The sequence below is a fragment of the Triturus cristatus genome, chromosome 3_1, assembly GCF_964204655.1.
Source record: "Triturus cristatus chromosome 3_1, aTriCri1.1, whole genome shotgun sequence".
In the NCBI taxonomy this organism is placed as follows: Eukaryota; Metazoa; Chordata; class Amphibia; order Caudata; family Salamandridae; genus Triturus; species Triturus cristatus.
In genome coordinates, this window is record NC_140583.1 from 470,353,441 (window position 1) to 470,377,397 (window position 23,957).

At 43.2% G+C, this 23,957-nt stretch overlaps 1 protein-coding gene across 5 annotated transcripts in view; it reads left to right on the forward strand.

The window, feature by feature from the left end:
• The window catches only part of EFL1 (elongation factor like GTPase 1), a 987,271-nt gene that overhangs the window by 151,516 nt on the left and 811,798 nt on the right, over positions 1–23,957 (forward strand). For all 5 annotated transcript variants that reach the window (XM_085644294.1, XM_085644291.1, XM_085644292.1 and 2 more), the window contains exon 8: positions 14,543–14,666. In XM_085644294.1, coding sequence (XP_085500420.1) covers positions 14,543–14,666 — 124 coding nt within the window. The remainder of the gene's footprint in view (positions 1–14,542; positions 14,667–23,957) is intronic.

The window sequence follows — 23,957 nt, forward strand, 5'->3', positions numbered from 1 at the left end:
TAAAAGAAACGAAGAATCAGGTGAGACTATGAGATGGTTATGAATTGTTGGTGTTTGGCCTTGGATGAATACAAACACAGGATTGAGTATACTTAGAGTCTGAATTATATTTCAGGTTAGCGCCAACAACTGAATTTGAATATGATGAAGAATTACTACTGATGACAATAACACAGTGAATGAAGGTATGTGTGTGCTGTAGAATGTGGTGACAGGTCCAGTCTTTGCCTCATGTGCTCCGCGGTGTTAATGCGGTTTTTACATGGTTGTTTCGTTATAGGAGACAGATACAGGAAAATAAGGTACTGACTATTCATTCAGGCTTGAAATTATAGCATGGACCACAGCTGGGGGAATGGTGCCATCACTGAAATGTTTAATGCTCACAGTCATAATGGTGGCTAAGCAGGTGTAATGAATATCCAATCATTGGGGTTAAAACTGTTAAAGAATCTAAAAACGTGTAAACACAGGTTGCTTATAGTGTGAAATCACACAGCATGTTTATTTCCTTTTTGCACATGGAAGTAATGTGGGCTATTTAGTATGGATTAAGGAGGTTTTTGTACTCCAATTTATATTGTTTATTACTTCCAGCCCTGAGGAAGTCGCATGGGTTAATCCCTTATCGACGAAACGCGTTGGGAGTGGAAGAATGTTTGTGAATTAAAGAACTTTGAAGATTCAATTTGAAAATAAAAAGGAAGAAGAGAAGCCCACACCAATTTTTCCTATTTCGTGGTTATTACAAGAGACATTTATTATTTTCACGTGTGCTTCGACAAAATAAATTACATCTGCCCCTTAGTTTGAATAGTTATTAAAAATTCTATGCAATGGGAACATTAAAAAAGTTACCATTTCCATGCCTGAAATTACTGGAGGTTAAATTTCTGTTGGATGTAATTGGCATTTGAATAAGTGTGAAAAAGATGTAACATGCCTTCCAGGAGAAAACAATAGGCTGACCTAAATGGACAAAGATGGCTCCTCTGAACCTGACAGAGCGTGGCTGTGAGCATTCTTTTTGATATAGCAGTGTCAAATCCTGCTTGACAGTTCTTCTGCGTTTTACGAATAAAACTGGAGGCACAATTGAAAGGCAGGCAATAATATGCCAAAATAGCTACTGTGTATATACTGTCTTTTTGGTGGAAAACACAACTTTTGTGCTACTAGACGTCTGTCTCTGGGCTTATCATGGGAGCAGTCACTGACTCAAAGTGGATTTTAATTTTAGATGTTGGAGGGCATTAGGATTATCATAATACACTCCCCATACACAACCACAGCTCTCAGAGGCCATGTTTAGTATGGCTGAAGACTTTTGCCATCTTGGTAATGGCTACAGTGGGTCAGGTTGGCCCCTGGAATGTTTCCCCATTGATTAGGGCTTCAGAGGTTCTCCTCTTCATTCTATCTTTGGCCCAGCAGGGCTCTGCTCTAGGAACTCTTAAAGGCTACCTTATGGCCATCTCTGCCTTTTCTGCACCTTCCTGTTCCACCTTCTCTTTTCAAGGCTTCAATTGTAAATAGATTTCAGAAGGGCATTACTCATCTCTTTCCTCCTTCTCCTTTTGTAATGCCCCAATGTGACTTGAATCTTGTTCTTACCTACCTTATGTGTGCTCCCTTTGAGCCACTACATAATTGTCGTCTTCGTCTTCTTACTTTGAAGATCGCTTTCCTGCTTGCTATCACATCTGCTTGCAGGGTGAGTGAGCTTCAGGCTCCTTTCTCGAAGACTTCTTTTCTTGCAGTTAATCCAGACAAAGTGGTCCTTCGCCTTAGGCCCTCTTTCCTGCCCAAAGTGGTTACCTCTTTCCAAATAGGTCAGACCATCACATTGCCCACCATCTTCACGCCTCCGCACCCTTCCAAAGAGGAGGAGAGACTCTACCGTCTGGACCCAAAACGTGCACTGTTCTTCTACCTTGACCGCTCTAAAGAGTTCTGGGTGGACAATCAACTCTTTGTGGATTATGTGGGAGCCAAGAAAGGTTGGGTCGTGCACAAATGTACCATCTCTCAATGGGTTGTCCTGTGCATCAAAATCTACTATTCTTTGGTGAAAAAGGAACCTCCAGTAGGACCGCGTGCCCACTCTACCAGGGCGACGGTTGCCTCTACTGCTTTGGGACATGGAGTTTCGCCGATTGACATCTGCCAGGCAGCCACGTGGGCATCCCTGCACATGTTCACAAGACATTACTGCATGGAAAGCCAAGTCCGGAGAGACAGCTTTTTTGGACGTCTGTTCTCCAGGACTTTCTAGTGTGAACGTAGTTCGCAGACCCACCTCTGGGGTTGGTATTGCTGGGGTATCTATTCTAAGGTATAGAATCTATAACTAATGGTCTCTTTCAGATGAACAAGTTACTTACCTTCGGCAACACCTGGATCACAGTTTACAGTTACTACGAGTCAAAGAACTCTGGGGAACCAACCCCTCTCAGCCGGTGCTAAAGGCCGCCATCAAGAAGAGTGTCAGACTGTGGTCTTTTCATTCAGACAGGGTAACACTCTCAAAAAGGAAACACGCTTGGGCAGTAATTTCCAATTTCAAACCAGCTGTTGAGTCGCCCTATTTATCAAGCACATTTGCACTTTATTGGAAACAAAAGTTTTTAGCTTTGAGGATGGGTGACTGGCCTTTTTTAAAGAACCTTCCTGACTGGCGCCCCTCAGGCAATAGCATTAAATGCAGGATGTGCGGCTATCACTCCGAAGCAATGGAACACATAGTTTGTGTATGCCCCGCAATGCTTACAGTCAGACTGTCATTATTGCGGGAAGAATGGATCAGGCTAGGAGTTCTATCATGCCGCCAGGCAATAATAGCTGCCTTAAATCCAGACAACATCAAGCTGAATATTGGGCTTACCAAACTTGTCAACAAGGCGTCAAAACTGTTGGGAGACACTAGTTCAGCCAAATTTCCCTTACCCCAGCAGGGCGGCACTCAGTCTGCAAGCTTAACAACAGAACCCTAGACTGCCAAAAATAGCCGATCAGGTCTTGGCTTCCCAGCTGAACATTATCTGCCCACAACGTTTTTGAGGGTTTTAAGCAGTTTACAAGTTATGATTCTTTTATCCAGTGGTCTTTTTTATGAATGAATTGATTGTGTTTCCTAGCTGAACATTTTCTGCCTACAATGCGTCTGAGGGTTTTAAGCAATTTACTAGCTCTGTATTTTTTTCAGTGGTCTCTTTTATGAACGAATTAATTGTGTTTTAAAATGTAATGTTTTTTTAAGATCAAACAATAAAGTCTTATTACTGCTGCTTATTACTGCTTACCTTGGGTAATTATGTATCTGTAAGAGACATACATTAGTTATAGATTCTTTACCGCCCCTCCCATCCACCCCGTTCTGCGAACTGACTTTTAGGGATAGGGACTCCCTTCCAGGGTCCTAGTTTTGTGCACCAGTGGCCAGTGTCTTGCATGACTCTGCGCTTCTGGCGTGGAAAGTTGTGTCAGAACTGACGTCAGCGCGCAGGGGCGGCGACTAAGTAGACACTGCAATGTCATCCCGGCGACCATGATGACGGACGCGGAGTCGACCAACGCCACCTACCGAGGCACAAGGGTACTGCTCCAGAAAAATTCTCTGCATTCCAGTCTGACACCTGGGGGTAATTCTAAGGTAAGGAATCTATAACTAATGTATGTCTCTTACAGATACATCGTTACCAAAGGTAAGTAACTTGTTCTTTCATTCGGTTTGGGGTTGTTATTGTTTTGCATTTTGACTTTACTACTGTTTTAGTACTGCATAAATACTTTACACATTACACTATCTGATCTGTACCATAGCTACTACGGGTTAAGCTCAGGATAAGTTAATGACTTTTAGGATTCACCCTGACACCACTTCAAATAATAATCCAATTTCTTACAATAAACTTATTCTTGGTGTTGTGAAGTTATCTCGCTTTTCGGTTGCCCAAAGTCACAGAACATGTGAACAGCAGAGAATAAGGGATAAGAGAATGGCCAGACCAATTTACTGGTATGGGCTGTTCTACTGAAAACAGGTCTCCTTTGGATATTATTAAGTCTAGTATAGATCCTTTAATTTGGGTTGGTCTCAAGGTGTGCTGAATCCGATAATTACCCCAAAGGAACGAGATAAAGTGATTGACAGCTGAATTATATGTAATGTTCCAATTAAGATTAAAGTCTCCTGGATAAATATGTTTTTCACGCTGAATAGATTGGTTGATGACGAGATCCATGTATTCCTCAAAAAAAGCTGCATTTTCTCTCTGGGTGTGATGGATTGAATTTAATCTGAAAGGGGAATTATGCTTACATGTAGTTCCAGAGTTGGGCATTGGAAAGAGGAAAAAAAGCAATAAGATGTCTCTCTGCACTGTGAAGACTTACTGAAGATGACTGCCATGCCTCTCCCAGTCTTCCCTTAACTGACACATCTTTTTGTAGAATCTTAAGGAAGGCACAAAAGATCCATTATGTTGTGGGCTCCATCGTTAAACCAGGTCTAGTAGTTCAAAGTTGTAGTGTGACATTGGGTCCCTAGTTTCCAGTTTGTGCTTCACTGCTGATTTTCAGTTACGGAGCCTAAAGTGTAACACTGAAATGAATGTTTTGATTTAAGGTGTATCATGGGTTTGATCAGAATAGGCATTATGTTCCAGATGGGCAAGGACTTTGTTGAGTGGGTCTGACGTTTTGTCTTAATATATGAAATATTATGTAGTCTGTTTTCATTATAGTTAACTATATAAGTGGGAGTTAGGGAGGCTGATTTGATAGAGTGGGAAGAGGCGTCATGCCTTGCAAGTAATTTGTCAGCATCAGCCTGACAGAGATGGGGTTGGAGTCGCTTTGTACGAGGTAGACGATTTCTCCTAGGTCTTGAGCACTAGGAATGATTAGACATAAGATGAGGGAATACAGAGTTTGAAGCTGTAGAGAACACAGAACTTAGGTGGGACATAGTACCATTTGGCTGGAAAATTAAAAAATGCATATCTTTGTTCCCCTCATTTGATTTTTGTTGTTTTTGTGTCATTTTGTTCTTTAAAATATTCCCTATCTTTATAAATTGGAATCAGATGTGTACATTATTGTATTTTTAGACGTTTTTACTGTTTTGGTAATTCAAAGTGCTTTACTCATTTTTTTAAGCCAGTTTGCTATGTGCATAGCTACCAGGGATTGAGCTAAGGTTTAAATTACTGAAACTTTACTGGGCCTCACAAGAATAGTGGCGTTATTACTTGTGGTGGACTACTATCCATGCCAATTAATGATCAATTTCTCACTGTATGAGTGAAAACATGACTGGAAATGGCCAAAAATGATTCCAAGAAGTTACATTTAGTTAGATATAAACATTGCAAATCAGTTTGATGAAGGACGCATATGGCGTTAACCAGTACCGTTACAGGATGGTGCTAGGCTTTTGTTGTCCGTTGCCTCAAATGGAAATTCACATAAATATCCATAGATCATAGGGCTATATTACACATGTTGAAGCCATCTAATTAATTGAACCCTTTGATGCATTTGATTTTGCTAATGCATACCATTGCTGATTAGATTGCAACAGTTGCATAAACTCCAAGCACTCCAAAATCAAATCCAAGTTTGTGCCGTGTGTAGATTGCCAATGTCTTTTATTCAGACATTATCTTTTCATATTCCATATGACAGTTCCTGTCATATGACAGTTCCTTTTTGCAAAGTTCATAGTCAAACATAAAACCTTCATGCCACAGCTTCATGCCAACACATGTTTCGTCCGTTATGTGAAGCAGGACTTCATCAGGGCTTTATCATCACTGTTCTTACTCAAACCGGAAGTATTAATCCAAAGAGAGGCTGTGTTTTAGAATCGAACCATAGTATTAAGCTTCAAATCACATGATATATAGAAGTGGATGACGTAGAAAAATTCTTTATTCGGTCGGCAGAGTGCTCCAACCGCACGGATGTAAAACACAGCCTCTCTTTGGATTAATATTTCCAGTTTAATTGTGTAAGAATAGTATTGATAACGCCCTGGTGAAGTCCTGCTTTACATACCAGACGAAACACATGTTGGCATGAAGCTGTGGCATGAAGGTTTTATGTTTGACTATGAACTTTGCACAAAGGAACTGTCATACAGAATATGAAAAGATAATGTCTGAATAAAAGACATTGGCAATCTACACACGGCAGGAAATTGGATTTGATTTTGGGGTGCTTGGAGTTTATGCAATTTGTGAGGAAAAGACTTGGTGGCTCTACCTCCTCCTGAAGCACATTTGTAAACTTGTATTTCTATTGGGACAATTTGAGACCAAATTGGTGTGTGCGCTACTTTCCCAAGTCACCAATCATATGATAACTAGATTGCAACTATATACGTTTGAGACTATATATATGTATATATATATATATATATATATCGGGTCCAATCCCATTCCAGCTCAGAAACAGGCCGACACATGCTCAGTGACAGCTAGTAGATTTATTAACCAAAATTAAAAGCGCAAAGCGTGAGCCAAGTTCATTGTTGTGAAACGCTCGGCATACACGTTTCAGTCTTTCGACCTTCCTCAGTGCCAGTTCCAACAAACAGTAATAATACACCTGGAGGCCTGTTTAAATATGTGGAAGTTCTTTTCTGATTGGAGTGTGTAACTGACCAATCTCCACGGCCTCTGGCTGCGCTGCTCACCGTGATCCATGCCGGGTTTTCATGTGCCCTCGCTGCGAGTCAAAATACAGTGATTTTGTACAACACAGCCTCTCTTTGGATTAATATTTCCAGTTTAATTGTGTAAGAATAGTATTGATAACGCCCTGGTGAAGTCCTGCTTTACATACCAGACGAAACACATGTTGGCATGAAGCTGTGGCATGAAGGTTTTATGTTTGACTATGAACTTTGCACAAAGGAACTGTCATACGGAATATGAAAAGATAATACATTTTGTCAAAGGTGGACAGACCCAATGTAGTGTGGTACGGTCAAAATGAAGCAGTGTTTGGGAACCCACAAGGTGGGTTAAAGGCCCCTCACACACCAACCTGGTTGGTGTCATGCTTCATCATTGGGGCCCCAACCGGGTGGCCGAATGCCCCCCGGTTGTGCTGCAACGCCTGACTACAGCGGAGCTGGTGTGGTGCAAGAATGTGATGTAGTGATGATTAAAAACCTATATCTCTGAGAATCCTTGCCATTAGGAGATTTATTATTGGCGGCTCAGGATATAGACTAAAAGATATGTGATGCAATTAATGAAGAAATAATTATCTGCTAGTTGGCTGTGTTGTGGGTCTACATGTTTCAGCTCACGTATAAAAATAATAAGGAGCTTTCGTCAGGACCAGTGTATAGTGAGTGGCAAAAAGTGAAGTGCCACGTGGTAAGTGAAAAAATATTAAAAAGGTTATTTACCTACACACTCGCTAAGGTGTGTGGACACAGTGTCGACACAATTGCGGACACTGCGGCGCAAACCTGTGGGAGAAAACAAGACAGCACAAAAGACACATATGAGAATTACATTTGGTGCCCTGGAATGCAGGCAACAATCAAATAGATTTTTAAGTGCTGTGATTAATCAAACCTGTCTTCAGAGAACGTACCGTTGGTGACACACGCACTATTGAGGTGTATCATGCTGCTAAGCGAAAATGCGGAGGCAAGACCATTAGAGATGCTAGGTAAGACGCGAAGCGCTCTGTGAACTAGGGGTGCCAGGTGGTAAATAACACGGCAATACTACAATGAGCAAATGGTGAAATGTACACGAATAGCGCCAGGTGATTATACCGGCAATGGTCGTGAGACCTCTACATGAGGTGTGTACATAGTGAGAGGCCCACTGTGCGCTAGTGAGAACAGGCTAAATGGAGCCCGTAAGCGCTAGAGGTATGGGGTGGGCACAGTCTAAAGAAGAGGAACACAATGCGCAAAACAGGGAGGGGAAAAGGATAATTACACTATGGCTGAGTGAGAGCGCTTTGCAGGAAGCGGGAGGGGGGCGCTCCTTCCAACAATTCTGTGGACAAAAGAAATAACAAGTTAAGAAGCGAGGTAGGAAGGGAAGTAGTGGTATCCAGGGTGAGCGAGTAAGAGACACCTTACTTGGTTGTGAAGCTACCATCGCCTGGCACCTACTGTGGTCTCCCGAAGTCCCGGATGCTGAGGGACCCAAGGGAAAAGGAGATCAAATAGGGAGGTACTCCATTGTGTACGTGCGTGTATGCTGGTAAACTCGGGCGGGGCCGAGTAGACCACGCATGCGTGTAAGGGTAGCGCTTGGCTGGCGCGCATGCGCGAATGAAACCCGGGGGTTAGGAGCAAAAGCGCCTGCTCAAGGGAGCGATGTGGGTTCTGCGCGCATGCGTAGGAGAAGAAAGCACAACACAACACAGCCAACTAGCAGATAATTATTTCTTCATTAGTTGCATCACATATCTTTTTAGTCTATATCCTGAGCCGCCAATAATAAATCTCCTAATGGCAAGGATTCTCAGAGATATAGGTTTTTAATCATCACTACATCACATTCTTGCACCACACCAGCTCCGCTGTAGTCAGGCGTTGCAGCACAACCGGGGGGCATTCGGCCACCCGGTTGGGGCCCCAATGATGAAGCATGACACCAACCAGGTTGGTGTGTGAGGGGCCTTTTAACCCACCTTGTGGGTTCCCAAACACTGCTTCATTTTGACCGTACCACACTACATTGGGTCTGTCCACCTTTGACAAAATTTATTTACATCTAGGGGATACGGACGAACCCCCCCCCCCCTTTTTTCCCTAGCTCTCCCATTGTTCTTTACATTTATTCGCAGCGCACAGCTGTGAGAGCAGTTTTTCCCTCACCTTGCGCAAACACCACCTTACCCCCCCCTTTTTTTCACTATTGCTGAGAACCCTGGCTTAGGGTTCACACTGGATGATGTCAACAGTATTCTTGACAACCCTCCATTACTGGCAGACTTCAATTTGGCAACCTCGATTGCACAAACAGCTGATTGGGACACTCTGAATGAGAAAAAGCGCAACCGGATAAGAACTATACTCCACGGGGTAATTCTAACCGAATATCTGAGGAATAACACCGCACCAAGAGGCCTGATAGTCACGAATGCCCCTCGCATCTTTCTAGAAGATCCCACCTTTCGGAAAGATTGGGCACAAATAGCATGGAGATGCACTCGTGACTGGATGATTCTTATCATCCAAACATCCAAACGCCTCTCTGATGCATTCCTTATCGAAATACAAACTACGGAAACTCACTTCAAAGCCACTCTCTCCTCCTTCAAGAAGAAACTAGAGGAAACCAACAAGGAAATAAACGAATACAAAGAAGGCCTCACCCAAAGTAAAATCACCAAATTTCAAAAGGATCTTAAGAGATTCTCCTATACAAAGACCTACCCCTACGCCGCAGTGGACTACCAACCACCTAATCGGGCGGACATGTCAGGGACATCATCAGATGAAGACTCATCCGGAAGCAGCGGCTCCAGTAATAGCAGCTACCGCCGACGTCAGCAAGGTAGAGGGGGCCCCATAGGATGGCAACAACCATGGACCCCGGGGCCCCAATGTACTATACCCATCCATGTATCCCCCTATACACCCACAATTTGGGTATGGCTGGAACCCACCATTTGGTCCACCACCACCATACATGAACCAAAACCAACCACAGTCTTTTTTAGGAAGAGGCCGAAGAGGTCACGGAAGGAGACGCAGAGGGAACACAGTACACTGGCAAGACGACCCTCCACAGGGAGCACAGACGAGGAGCCAAACCAGAGACCAACAACCAGGCCCGAGCACACGCTAAGTCTCATTACCTACCTCTCTCAATACATTCTAACACCCATAGAGGAAGCCTTCCTTGAGAAAGGCCTTGGCTATGCCCCCACGAATAAACTTGATAAATTCAAACTACATTGCGAATTAGCTGAATTCTTTCGCAAACTAAAACTTAAGGCATTCTTTGAGAACACTCCGACTCTCCCTGACCCTAGTGATCAGGGGGACACCACCCTACGGGTAAAATCTACCTTCATGCCCCCTCCCAGCTCGATTCCACCAGAAATCTTGGTCTACGAGCAAGCAGTGTTTAAGGAAATCGAAGCCCTCAAAGAACCCCACACATTCCAAAACACCAGCAGACAAGAACGGCTTGCCCTACAATCATTGAAGAACAATCCTGAGCTAATCATCAAACCAGCCGATAAAGGGGGAGGCACGGTAATCCTCAACAAAGAGGACTATCACCAAGAATGTCAGCGCCTACTCAATGACACTAAGAACTATGAACTGCTCACACATGACCCCAGCATCTCACTTAAAACGAACATTCAAACCCTAGTGGGAGAAGCGGAACAGAATGGGCAGATTTCAAAAAGCGAGGCCAAATTTCTCACCACTACAAAAGGGAAAATACCATACTTTTATACTGTTCCCAAAATTCATAAGAACAAGATCCCTCCCCCTGGTCGCCCGATCGTTTCAGGCATCGGGTCCCTGTTGGAACCCCTTTCACGTTTCTGCGACCACTTCTTACAACCCCTGGTCCAGTCTACCTGCACGTATCTCAAAGATACTAAAGATCTTCTAGGACTCTTAGCTAACATACACTACGACCCTAACAGCTCCTTTCTGGTATCACTGGATGTGGAAAGTCTGTACACCAGCCTCCCCCAAGATGACACCCTACGAGTATTAGAAGAAGCCCTCAATGAGGCTGATTGGCAATACCACACGCCTCCCTCATTCGTACTGAAGTGCGCCACCCTCGCACTCAAAGAGAATTTCTTCGAATATGAGGGCAAGCTTTATCTACAGAAGTATGGTACATCAATGGGGAGTGTTTTCGCTCCCAGCATAGCGGGCCTGTATGTCTTCAACTTCGAGACCAAACATCTGCTCAGTAACAACCAGCCACGTATCCCACAAATCAAGTTCTACAAGCGCTATATTGATGATATCCTCCTCATCTGGGAAGGATCGAGCGAATCACTCACCACCTTCTGTGACTGGCTAAACACGTGTGACCCAAACTTACGTTTCACACATAGTTCTGACAGACACCAAACCACCTTTCTAGATCTTGACATCCAAGCAGTTTCAGGAGGACTCATGAGTAAAACACATTTCAAACCCACTGCCCGCAACTCCCTCCTGCACTTTTCCAGTTTTCACCCCCGAGCCCTCCGTGAAAACCTCCCGTATGGTCAATTTCTGCGACTTCGCAGAATCTGCAGTGACCCTAGAGACTATAAAATACAAGCCCAAGACCTTTGCCATAAGCTGCACCAACGCGGCTACCCGAAACACATAACTAAGACCGCCAGTAAGAGGGCCAGAAATCAAAACCGTGAAGGTCTACTGGAAACCTACCCCAAAGAACCCACCCCTCCTCCACTCACGTGTGTTACCACTTACAACACGGTGACCAACAAAGTTTCCCAGATCATTAAAAAGAACTGGAAGATCCTCAACACAGGCCACCTGAAATGGGAACCTCCCCTTCTCTCAACCAAAAGAGCTAGATCCATCAAGGACACCATAGTATCTACTAGACCGGGTGTCCCCAGCAGACCTTCCAACACGGTGCTCAACGCCTGGGGCCTCCCCAACATCAAAGGGCACTACCCTTGCGGTAATTGCAGCGTATGCCATATCACAGAGACAACCAAATACCTGAACCTGGAAGGACATGGGAGTTACGCAAACATACCAATTGTAACACAGAGAATGTTGTTTACCGGATCATATGTCCGTGCAATCTGACCTACATTGGTATGACCACCCGCAAATTCAAAACCCGCATTTGTGAGCACCGCAGCACAATACGCTGCAAGAAAAACACTACAAAAATGACCAATCATTTCTTGGAAAAAGGCCACACGACCAACGATATGAGATGGGTCATACTCGAAGCCCTAGACCACAACCTTCCCAACATTCAGACCCGCCTCCTGGAACAGGAACAAAGATGGATATATCGCCTTTCGAGCCACATCATTGGTTTGAACGATAATATCCCCTGGAACTGCTTGAGAAAGTCCTGACAGTATCTTCTTAATAGGCTTAAACATTCTGATCTGGAACCACAGGTTTATGCTTAATACATGGTCTTTACCCACAACATGTCAGGTACACCCCTTCTCTCCCTCTTCTCACATCTCCCAATTCAGTACCGGCTTATCTTGCCATCTGATATTTCCACCACCGAACAGGCTTTGGCTTCAACTACTCAGCTGGCCTCAGATGTTTATGTACACTCCCGTGGCTTTTCCACAATACCAGCTTTTATTTCATCTAGCATCCCCACCTCGTTCATTATTATGAATTTCTCATGTACAGGCTTCAACTACCTAGTGGCATCAGTTTTTTGTGTAATTTCCGTCCTACCAATGTGTTCGATATATCCCCAGCCTCCGCGCATGCACGGGTTCAGTGAAACACCCACCAAGGCTTTCTTCTCCTACGCATGCGCGCAGAACCCACATCGCTCCCTTGAGCAGGCGCTTTTGCTCCTAACCCCCGGGTTTCATTCGCGCATGCGCGCCAGCCACGCGCTACCCTTACACGCATGCGTGGTCTACTCAGCCCCGCACGAGTTTACCAGCATACACGCACGTACACAATGGAGTACCTCCCTATTTGATCTCCTTTTCCCTTGGGTCCCTCAGCATCCGGGACTTCGGGAGACCACAGTAGGTGCCAGGCGATGGTAGCTTCACAACCAAGTAAGGTGTCTCTTACTCGCTCACCCTGGATACCACTACTTCCCTTCCTACCTCGCTTCTTAACTTATTTCTTTTGTCCACAGAATTGTTGTAAGGAGCGCCCCCCTCCCGCTTCCTGCGAAGCGCTCTCACTCAGCCATAGTGTAATTATCCTTTTCCCCTCCCTGTTTTGCGCATTGTGTTCCTCTTCTTTAGACTGTGCCCACCCCATACCTCTAGCGCTTACGGGCTCCATTTAGCCTCTTCTCACTAGCGCACAGTGGGCCTCTCACTATGTACACACCTCATGTAGAGGTCTCACGACCATTGCCGGTATAATCACCTGGCGCTATTCGTGTACATTTCACCATTTGCTCATTGTAGTATTGCCGTGTTATTTACCACCTGGCACCCCTAGTTCACAGAGCGCTTCGCGTCTTACCTAGCATCTCTAATGGTCTTGCCTCTGCCTTTTCGCTTAGCAGCATGATACACCTCAATAGTGCGTGTGTCACCAACGGTACGTTCTCTGAAGACAGGTTTGATTAATCACAGCACTTAAAAATCTATTTGATTGTTGCCTGCATTCCAGGGCACCAAATGTAATTCTCATATGTGTCTTTTGTGCTGTCTTGTTTTCTCCCACAGGTTTGCGCCGCAGTGTCCGCAATTGTGTCGACACTGTGTCCACACACCTTAGCGAGTGTGTAGGTAAATAACCTTTTTAATATTTTTTCACTTACCACGTGGCACTTCACTTTTTGCCACTCACTATACACTGGTCCTGACGAAAGCTCCTTATTATTTTTATACGTGAGCTGAAACATGTAGACCCACAACACAGCCAACTAGCAGATAATTATTTCTTCATTAGTTGCATCACATATCTTTTTAGTCTATATCCTGAGCCGCCAATAATAAATCTCCTAATGGCAAGGATTCTCAGAGATATAGGTTTTTAATCATCACTACATCACATTCTTGCACCACACCAGCTCCGCTGTAGTCAGGCGTTGCAGCACAACCGGGGGGCATTCGGCCACCCGGTTGGGGCCCCAATGATGAAGCATGACACCAACCAGGTTGGTGTGTGAGGGGCCTTTTAACCCACCTTGTGGGTTCCCAAACACTGCTTCATTTTGACCGTACCACACTACATTGGGTCTGTCCACCTTTGACAAGATTTATTTACATCTAGGGGATACGGACGAACCCCCCCCCCCCTTTTTCCCAAGCTCTCCCATTGTTCTTTACATATGAAAAGATAATGTCTGAATAAAAGACATTGGCAATCTACACACGGCAGGAAATTGGATTTGATTTTGGGGTGCTTGGAGTTTATGCAATTTGTGAGGAAAAGACTTGGTGGCTCTACCTCCTCCTGAAGCACCATTTGTAAACTTGTATTTCTATTGGGACAATTTGAGACCAAATTGGTGTGTGCGCTACTTTCCCAAGTCACCAATCATATGATAACTAGATTGCAACAGTTAGTATGGTTTGCTTCAACTAAATAGTGTGTGCTTAGTTGTGTATAAATATTGTGTTATGAGACTTGGCTTTATAGTTTTCTTTTTCCTAGTGACAATATATATATAAAACGTTTGAGACTATATATATGTATATATATATGTATATATATATATATATATATATATATATATATATATATATATATATACACACACACACACACACACACACACACACACATACATATACACACACATACATACACACATATACACACACATACATACATAATTGTGTGTGTCTAGTCTAAGACTGACTTTTCTATTTTTTGTAGCATTGACCAGTTTGCAGAGCTTTATAGCCAGAAGATTGGCATCAAGGCTTCAGTGCTCTTGAAGACACTGTGGGGAGATTACTATCTAAATACAAAAGCTAAAAGGATCATGAAAGGTGCACAGGTAAAGTATATTGCTCTTTTGGTTTTGTGAAATGAAAAGTTGACCTTATACCGTCGAGTAGATGTGTAACTATTTGATATCTCACAGATCGTTTGAGTGGTGGCTCCTTATTTCATGACATTCTGTGTGCGAGACCCTAGATTTTATCTTGCTGCCTTTAAGAATTCCAGTAGTTGTTACTTGTGAAGTAGGTGACACCAAACGAAAGGTTTCCAAGTAGAGATTTATTCCATATAAATCAAGTACAGGGTAATACCCTCAGCCAACCTGTCAGTTCAGCTGCACTCTTCACTCTCCAAACTGCTCACTCAAAAGTCCCACATTCCACCACTTGACAGCAGGAAGACGTCACTACATTCTACCATGACCTCATGTGAATACGTACCCTAAATATCACAATAACGTTATGGGTATTTATTCTTGCCATATTTATTTTTTATTGCTAGGGTAAATACTTTTTCCTGACTGATGAGGAATAACATTTTTAGAATGCAAATATTTCACCAATATACATAAACTGCATTTCCAAAATGCGCTCAAATGGTAACACACCATATTTTGCCCAGGTTGTTACAGAGACTATAAAACCTTCCAGTAATTTAAGACTTTCTACAACCACATATATTTAGAAAAAACTTTACTGACGCAAATGATGAGGAATTATTCGTGAACCAGCCTAATTCACCATTTCCCCTTTTCCTTCGAGTGTAGAAACATATTTCCAGGAGCATAAAAAGCTTTTATACTACATTGTAGTATATTGATATTGCTTTCTTTCTGGAAAGATAAGCGGCAGTTAATATCAACCTTTAATTCAGAGTCGATATTTGTAACTCTATCTGTTTAAGATTCTGAAAAGTACTTCGTATAAGAAATTAAAGTGGATTGGCCAACCTGGGTACCATTACACAATTTTACTCCACCTTATTCACCACTCGTGTAACACACTTTCGACAATGTTGCTTGATAGAAAGAAAGTGTGCTTTAGGAGAAGGAACATCAAAGAGAAGTAGCATCGTCTAGCACTAATTATTCTACTCGGAAGTGGAACGGAGAGTTAACTTTATATATAACATCACAGCTGACTTGTATGTCCCTGATAAATAGCACACATCTTCATAGGCAGAATGCAATGAGATTCAAACTTGGGCATACAAATTTCAGTGCAGCCTTGAAACAAATTGGCTAGAGTTGAATTCATGATAAAATGCAGCTGTGCGAGAGGATGGTTCTTTCAAGAAGTCTCTTACCTGTGCAACTTTCTTCATACCTTTCCTTTCTCCATGGGCACCATCAATAAACCTGGTGAAATTAATGGAAAACGTGCACAGTACAATGTGAGCAGTCTGCAGTTCCGTTTTCATAGCACTGTAAATACGTATAGTGGTAAACAGAGGAAGACAGAGCTATCACCCCCCAACCCGACGAAGGCATGGATGTTCAGTTAGAAAATACCATTCACATCATATAGCTGGATGTGCAGTATTCTGTTTATTAACTAACTGAAACAGTGTACAACAAAATCCTTTACCAGCATCTATCTACCACCTCTGTTAACATCAATGCGTATCTTATTTATCAGTATTTCCCTTAAATACCGGTTAACATATCAGACACTTCTGGGCTCACTCGATTCACTATTCAGCTTTGAGCAAATAGCTCATTTAAAATGAAATTTAAGTAACAGTCCACTTATGCAGGATTAACTAAAGCAGGAACTGCATTCGGTTCTACAGTTTAGTGTCACATTGTCAACACATCACCCTGGTAGCTACATGACAGCTATGCCAATAATCAGTCTAGTGTGCAAGAAACCTAGTAAAACTCATGAGTCTAAATTAGACCAAACCAAATGATATACTTCATTCCAATAGCTCCTAAAGTTGTTCACACAACACAAGTACCATAACCTGACAGCGTTTAATTCTTGCAGCATGATGACTCCGTTTCCGATGTTCTTCTAAAAAAAAAAAACTACCAGAATATCAAGGACTATCAGGCACATGCATCAAACATGCCATTTGTGATTCCTTATTAGCGAAAAAAAAGGATTCGCTAATAAGGAAGCGCAAATGCCTATGCATGTAGGAATCGCTGAGAAAATAGTGATTCCTACAAATTCCTTAATTGCGACTCGGAAATTGCGGGTCACAATTAAGGAATGGCTCCCCATTCATTCCTATGGGCCTAAAGGGCCATGAATGAATGGGAGATTGCATGCGCAATTTGCGAGTACCAATAGGTACTCGCAAATTGCGCATGCAATTTCAAGGGTGTCAAAATGACACCCTGTTGAACACCTGAAATAGTGCATTTTTCTTAGTTTTTGCAAATTACCATCAAGTTCAACTTTATGGTAAATTGCGCCCCCTATTAGTTAAATCGCTATTCTAAAGTGGTTCTTGCATTGCATTTAAGAAATCGCAAGTTGTGATTGCTTATATGCAATCACAATTTGAGAAATCGCAAATAATTGTGAATTCTCAAATTGCGAGTGCCTTGAACCTTGATGCATCACAAATGCCCTTTTTACGGGCGCAAACGGACGATTTTTGCGAATCGCACCGTTTGCGCTCGCAAAAAATGGTTGATGCATGTGCCTGTATGGGTCCTATTAACTCCACTGTACTCTGAAAGCTGACTTTGTTATACCATTACCCCCATTGGACATATGAGGGACTCATGTGTGCACGTTCTTACACATAGAAATTAATCGTTCTCTAAGAATACTGCTGTCTGAGAATATTCACAGCTCTTTGGTGAGGAACCACTCATTCACCATCGCACATACTCTCTATGAATTCAGACCTACCTGCTGGCTCATCAGTCAGCATGATAGGGAAAAATCTTCTATTGAAGTTGTTGGAATAGGATTTCTGGTGGTTCATCTGTGATCATGTCATTGTCGGGTCCTTCTCTCAACTCAGAGGGCTTCATTAACTTATGGGTTTGGCTCTGTTAAATGTGGTTCAGTTGGCCACTCCCATTAGCTAATGCAGGGGTCTTCAAATATTTTTCCTTTGAGACACCTCAAAAAAAATGTTTTCAATTTGGGTCCCCTCTAAAACATTATGATTAGAAGTAGGAGGGACAGAGGTCTTGGCATATGCGATCTTTAGTGGGGTACTTTTTCTATAGCTAATAATCCACACTAAATATGAGACTTATAGAACAGCAAATACATCAAACCTAGAAATACGGATCAGAAAACACTGCTCTACATAACTGAAGCGTTGTGAGCCCCTCACTCTCCTAGACCCCAATGCACCTACACCTGCTGCACTAATGATAGCTGTGATACTAACCAGCAGAAGCTCTTTCTTTCAGAAAAAATTAGATCCCACATATTGCGCTCCTCTTTGCAGCAATGGTACCCTTAGCCCTAATGCAAAGAAAATGGGTTCCCATGCCCCTTTAGTAAAATAGGACAGTCGTAATTAGGATGCAGTGGGCCCAACACAGCCCTGAGCCCCATTGCACTTGCTTCACTTAAGATAGCCCCTCTGCCCTTTCTTAAATATATGCATACATCTTGTCCAATACCCTTACACAGCCATCTCTTTGAGGCCCAAATTAAGTTGTCTCTTTGCTTCAATTTTCTCGCTGGGGTCGCTGCTTTGAGGCCCAAAGCAGCATTGGCACAGCATGAGTGCACTGGGCCCTAATGCAAGCAAGGAAGGATAGAAAAACAGCCATAATCGGTGTTTAAGTTGGCCCTTTTACAGCAATGGGCCCCATTACCACTGCGCCTGTAGCACTAATGGTACATAAAGTGCTGCGATATAGCCAGTCTCCTCTGCCCTCACCACTGGTTCATCACTCCAAGGCCTGAGGCCCAAAGAAGGCTGCCTGTCCCTTTGGTTTAAAAAAAAAAAGAAAAAAACGCATCTTGCACCCCTGTTGCTTTGGCCCTGCGCAGCAAGGGTGACCCTATTGGCTGTTAATGCTAGTCAGGAAAATGGGGTTCCTCTTCTCTTTTTGGCAGTAAAACGGCCATAAACAGGATGCAGTGGCCCTCACACCTCTGGCGTCAATGCCATTGCATCTGCTGCACTAATGGTTGTGATGGCCCTTAAGAAAAAGAAAAAAGAGCCCCCATAACTCTCCCATTCCCAGAAAGCTATATGTGTCCATTTGTAAAAAATAGCACCTGCATATCACCCTCCTCTCGTGCCCGTCTGTTTTGTGGTAAATATTTCTCCTTTACCGGGACTGAATTTGGTACAGAAACATTATAAAATAGCTCAGTAAAATGAGAGGCAGAATCCGTGATATCAGAGTTTCGGAATGGGCTTTATTCCAATAAGCGATTATAATCGGATGCCTCAAGTTCCATCACCACGGGGGTTCAGGAAGTGAAGTACATACTTTATTGACAAGCAGTAACTTTTATAATACATACATTATAATGAAGTGAATACAGTAGGCGTAACAATTGATAAGGACAGTGACGTTTGGTTTGCGTAACCGAAAATGGGTGTAATAATGAGTAAAAAGGAACATGATTGGTTGTGATGTCATGTATAGGTGGATCTATAAGATAATACTTGGCATGGATGCGCGCGCAGCAGTATGACGTGTAATTTGACGTGTAACTAGGGGGTGACGGGGACTTGACATTTAGCTCTATATGTGGAGACGAGAAGTCTGGGAGGTCAAGTCAACCTAATCCCAAATCATATCTAACATCCTATGTTTAAAGAACTATGTTATCCAAAAAGGAGGACTCTCGGACAGAATCTATTCTATACTGACTGTGCGTGTACAAGCGTCTAAGTGTCTACACTGAATGCGAGGGGGTAGGAATATTCCATGGTAACAAGGCTATGAATTACTTGCATGAGGACAGAGAAGATGGGTCTTTTTGCTTGGTAACTGGAAGAATGTTTACTTAAACTACTAGGCAGGAATGCATCGGCTGAGGGGGAAGCAGATAATTCGAAGGTGAAATACAGTTCTTGGCAGAGAGTAAGCTGATGTCAGGCTTCGCGAGCCGCGCAGAGAATGAGACAAAGTTCATGGTCACAGATGCAGGCTCGGGCTGGAGTTTTTAGAGGCAGAAGGCAAGAAGAGTTTGATGACAGAATCAGGGCCTACTTGCCTGGACTGAAAAATGGCATAAGTGAACCATATAAAGCCGGTGGCCTTTCATATTTAAGAATGGAATATCCGGCCTATTCATGGCGGATCTGGCAGAGGACATGTTGACGGTGGACACGCATGTGTTTGCGTCATCAATACTGGAACTGGAGGGACCATACATGTACTTGCGACATGCACATAGAACCGTTGGGGTCCAAGATAGGGGACATAACTGACCAGGAAAATCCATATTTCCACATTCCCTCCTTGTCCCCTACTTGCCCTTCAAGAGATATCAATCTTCATCAATCCATTGATCTGTTCATATAGCATCATTTGTTCTTCTTTCTTCTTCCGGGATCTCGAATGAAAATCTTGATGTGGGATACACGATGTGGCACACAGACCACAAATCGCTGGTCCACATTGTAGACATAGACAGCAACTGAATAGTATGAGAAGGCCAATACCTAGGAAGGATAGAACTCTCCATCCCCAGGCTGATACCGCATTCCAAAACCAACTGGACCAAGTCCAAGTGCCTGGGTTCTGGTGTATCTGGCTTACAATCTTATGAAGGCGAGTGATGGCTTTATATACAGATGGCGAATTTTCTGGTATGAGTACGCAACAGCTTGATCCGATGACCCTACAAGCTCCGCCCCTATCAGCCAGGATGACGTCAAGGACAAGACGATTTTGAAGCACAACAATCCGCATAGCAGACTGCTCTTCCGTTAAATTGCCTAAGGCGGAAATAGTCTCATTCACTACTGCTTCAAGGGTTCTAGTTAATCTACGTATCAGCTTACTATTAGTAACAGTACCTATATAGGGAAAGACGCCTTTATTAAAATCTACATACTTGTCCCATGCTGTCTCAGTGTAATCGACAATGGGGAGATCTCTCCGTTTTCTGTTGTGTACTAAATGAATATTTCTGTAATAATCAGGAGGAGCTAGGAAAACAGGTGGCAAAAGGAATGCAATGTAGCAGGTACCATCCCAATCTAGGGGTAGACGCATATATGCAGTCTGACCACATAGGAAGTAGGAGTGGCGAGAAGCTCTGAATGAAGATTTGCCTTGGTCACTGAATTCTACGGTAGTAGTGCATTGACTGTGGCCCATATGTATGGAACCAACCTTTCTTACACATAATTCACCTTTTGCTGGGAATACTGACATGGTGGGTAAGACTAGCTCAACTTCGGATACGACATTTAGAATCATGAGATTAGGTGTAAAATTACCTAATCCATATACTTCATTTTCTAGATCAGTTCCTGTTCTTTTGGGGCGACCCTCCTTGTCAGGGTAACAGACTTTGAATAAAACTAGGTTCAGGTTTCCCCATATCCAATGGTCTTGGTAAACTGCTGTGTCTGAGTCTATGGAATTAATTAAACTAAACCATGCTCCACAGGAGCCATTATGTGTAAATGGATGTGGAAAAAAAGGCAGGACTCCTTCATAATTCTGGTAGGGAGGGAGTCGGCCACACACCCAACAATTGGTGGCGTTACTAGTCTGATGGGAATGATGTAACATACTAATGAAAGTGTTATTGCGCAGCGCAAGTCTATAAGACAATTCATGCGGAGGTAAGTCACTAAAAGAATGTTCAGCAGCAACATTATAAACATGTCTAGAAATAGGGTAATATATGTGCAACAACATACTTGTAATAATTATTAAAAGACTCAATAAAAACAAAATTAATAATGTCACTATGCAGTGGCTACGCAGTGATTTACAATACGCCTGTCGTTTCAACATTTTTCGGGTATTTTCTCTACTCAGGTCCAAGGGATACATGTCAGAGACAATTCAACCGCTTCACCTTGGAGAGGACTTAAACAATCAAATTGCTCGACTTGGTGGGCCTAAGCTTTAGTTTGTAATTTTCAGATTTGCTCGGTTCAACAAAAGGAAGCTTTGTATCAGTCTGTGAGGGAGTGCAGGGCACAATGTCTATATCCGAAGATAGTCCATGAAATTTCTTGATGTGGCTTGAATGAATCCAGCCCTTGCGGCCCTCGATCTTCACGGCTGTTCTTGTGGTCAACAGGACCAACTTGGGTGCTTTCCACCTGGGCTCCAGTTGAGTCTTTCGGTCGAAATTTCTCACAAAGACAAGATCCCCCGGAACCACGTCATGGGGTTTCACCTCAGTGTTGTCGGGAAAGGCTGCAGCTACCTGTGAACGAGAAGATTGTAGTGCAGACATCAAGGAAGCCAAGTAATCTGTCAGCATATTACAGTCAATATCAGTTATTTTGCGTGGTATAGGCGTCCCCCACATATTTGGTGGTCTACCGAAGATCACCTCATACGGGGATAGCCCTGTTCTAGAGTGTGCTACCATTCTCATGTAAAAAAGTGCAACTGGTAATGCTACTATCCAGTCGACCCCTTTCTCTCTGCATATTTTGGACAGTCTGATTTTCAGTGTCTGATTATGTCTTTCTACAAGACCTGCTGCCTCGGGATGTCGGACACAGTGGAATTTCCACTGATATCCTAACAGAAGTGAAACGTGTTTCATTAATTCGGATGAGAACGGCTGGCCGTTATCTGAGTAGACAACACGTGGTAAACCGTATCGTGGGAAGAATTCTCGAACCAACTGTTTGGCAGTAGTCGGGGCAGTGTAATCTGAAACCGGGTACGCCTCTGTCCAACGGGACAGAGCGCAGACAACTACGAGAACATATTTGAATCCTCGACATCGTTCCATCTGGATATAATCCATCTGTAGGACTTCAAAAGGGTGATCAGGAGGATGAAATCCACCCTGTTCTACGGGAACACTTTTTCCTGGGTTGAACTGGCAACAGATCATACAGGTACGGACCTTTTGTTTCGCTGCTGCTCGTAAATGTTTATTGAACCAAATGTGTTGAATGCTGTCTAGCATAGCTTTTTCTCCTAGATGTGCCGGACTATGTATAGTGTTAATTACGACTTGGACCATTGAATCAGGAAGGAACCATACAGACCTTTCCTTCATCATCCATCCTTGGTCCGTTTGGATCCCTCCTAACTCGGTCCATTTCTTTATTTCGTCTGGTGTAGCATGTGTCTGTATGTCAATTACGTCAAGAGTAGGATCTTTAACGGTCATACAATGTGTCGGTGTCGGGACTATTGTCTTTGTCATGTCGGGGGTCTGAGTTTGAGCAGTCAGTTTAGCTGTTCTGTCGGCTAGATCATTGCCCTGGGAAATGATATCAGTAACCTTCGTATGGGCCTTACATTTCATAATTGATATTTCAGTGGGTAGATGTATTGCATCTAATAATGCGTGAATGAGGGGTCCGTGCTGAATGTGGGCACCGTGGGAAGTTAAATAACCTCTCTCTCGCCACAGCACGCCGAAGTCATGTACAACTCCGAATGCATAACGTGAATCAGTGTATATGTTGACTTTTTTATTCGTGGCTTGAATACAGGCTTGCGTCAGAGCGATGAGCTCTGCGGCTTGAGCTGACAAAGTATTTATACGATTAGTTTCAATGACTTCAGTATCTGTTGTGACTGCATAAGCGGCTACTAACTCTCCTGTACTTGTTCTCATGCATGAACCATCGACATAAAATGTCAAGTCTGGATCTGACAATGGAACATCGGTCAAGTCTTGTCTGGGTTTTGTCGTTACAGTAATAACTTCAATACAGTCATGGGCTAGTGGGTCTGTTCCGGTTACTGGCAAAAGTGTGGCCGGATTCAATGTGTTACAGCGTCTTATTTCTATATGTGGCTGAAACAATGTAAGTTCATATCCTGTAAGTCGCGCTATAGTCAAGTGTTGTGTTTGCGTTCTATTTACAAGAACCTCTACTGCGTGTGGTACTTGTACTGTCAATTGATGTCCTAACACTATGGCATCGCTTTGTCTGATTGCTAAAGCTGTTGCTGCCACTGATTTCAGGCACGCAGGAAGAGCCTGAGCTACGGGATCTAATGTACTAGAGAAATAGGCACATGGTTTGTGTGCTCCTGCTTGTTCCTGTGTGAGTACTGACAAGGCAGTACCTTCGCGTTCTGTAACAAAGAGTGTAAACTGTTTTTTGTAACATGGCGTTGCTAAAACGGGTGCTTGACATAAAGCTTTCTTTAGGCTTTCAAAAGCTTGTGTGTGTTCCTGAGTCCAAGGGAGAACAGTCGATGTGGCTGCCTCCTGTGTTGTCAATTGAATGAGTGGTT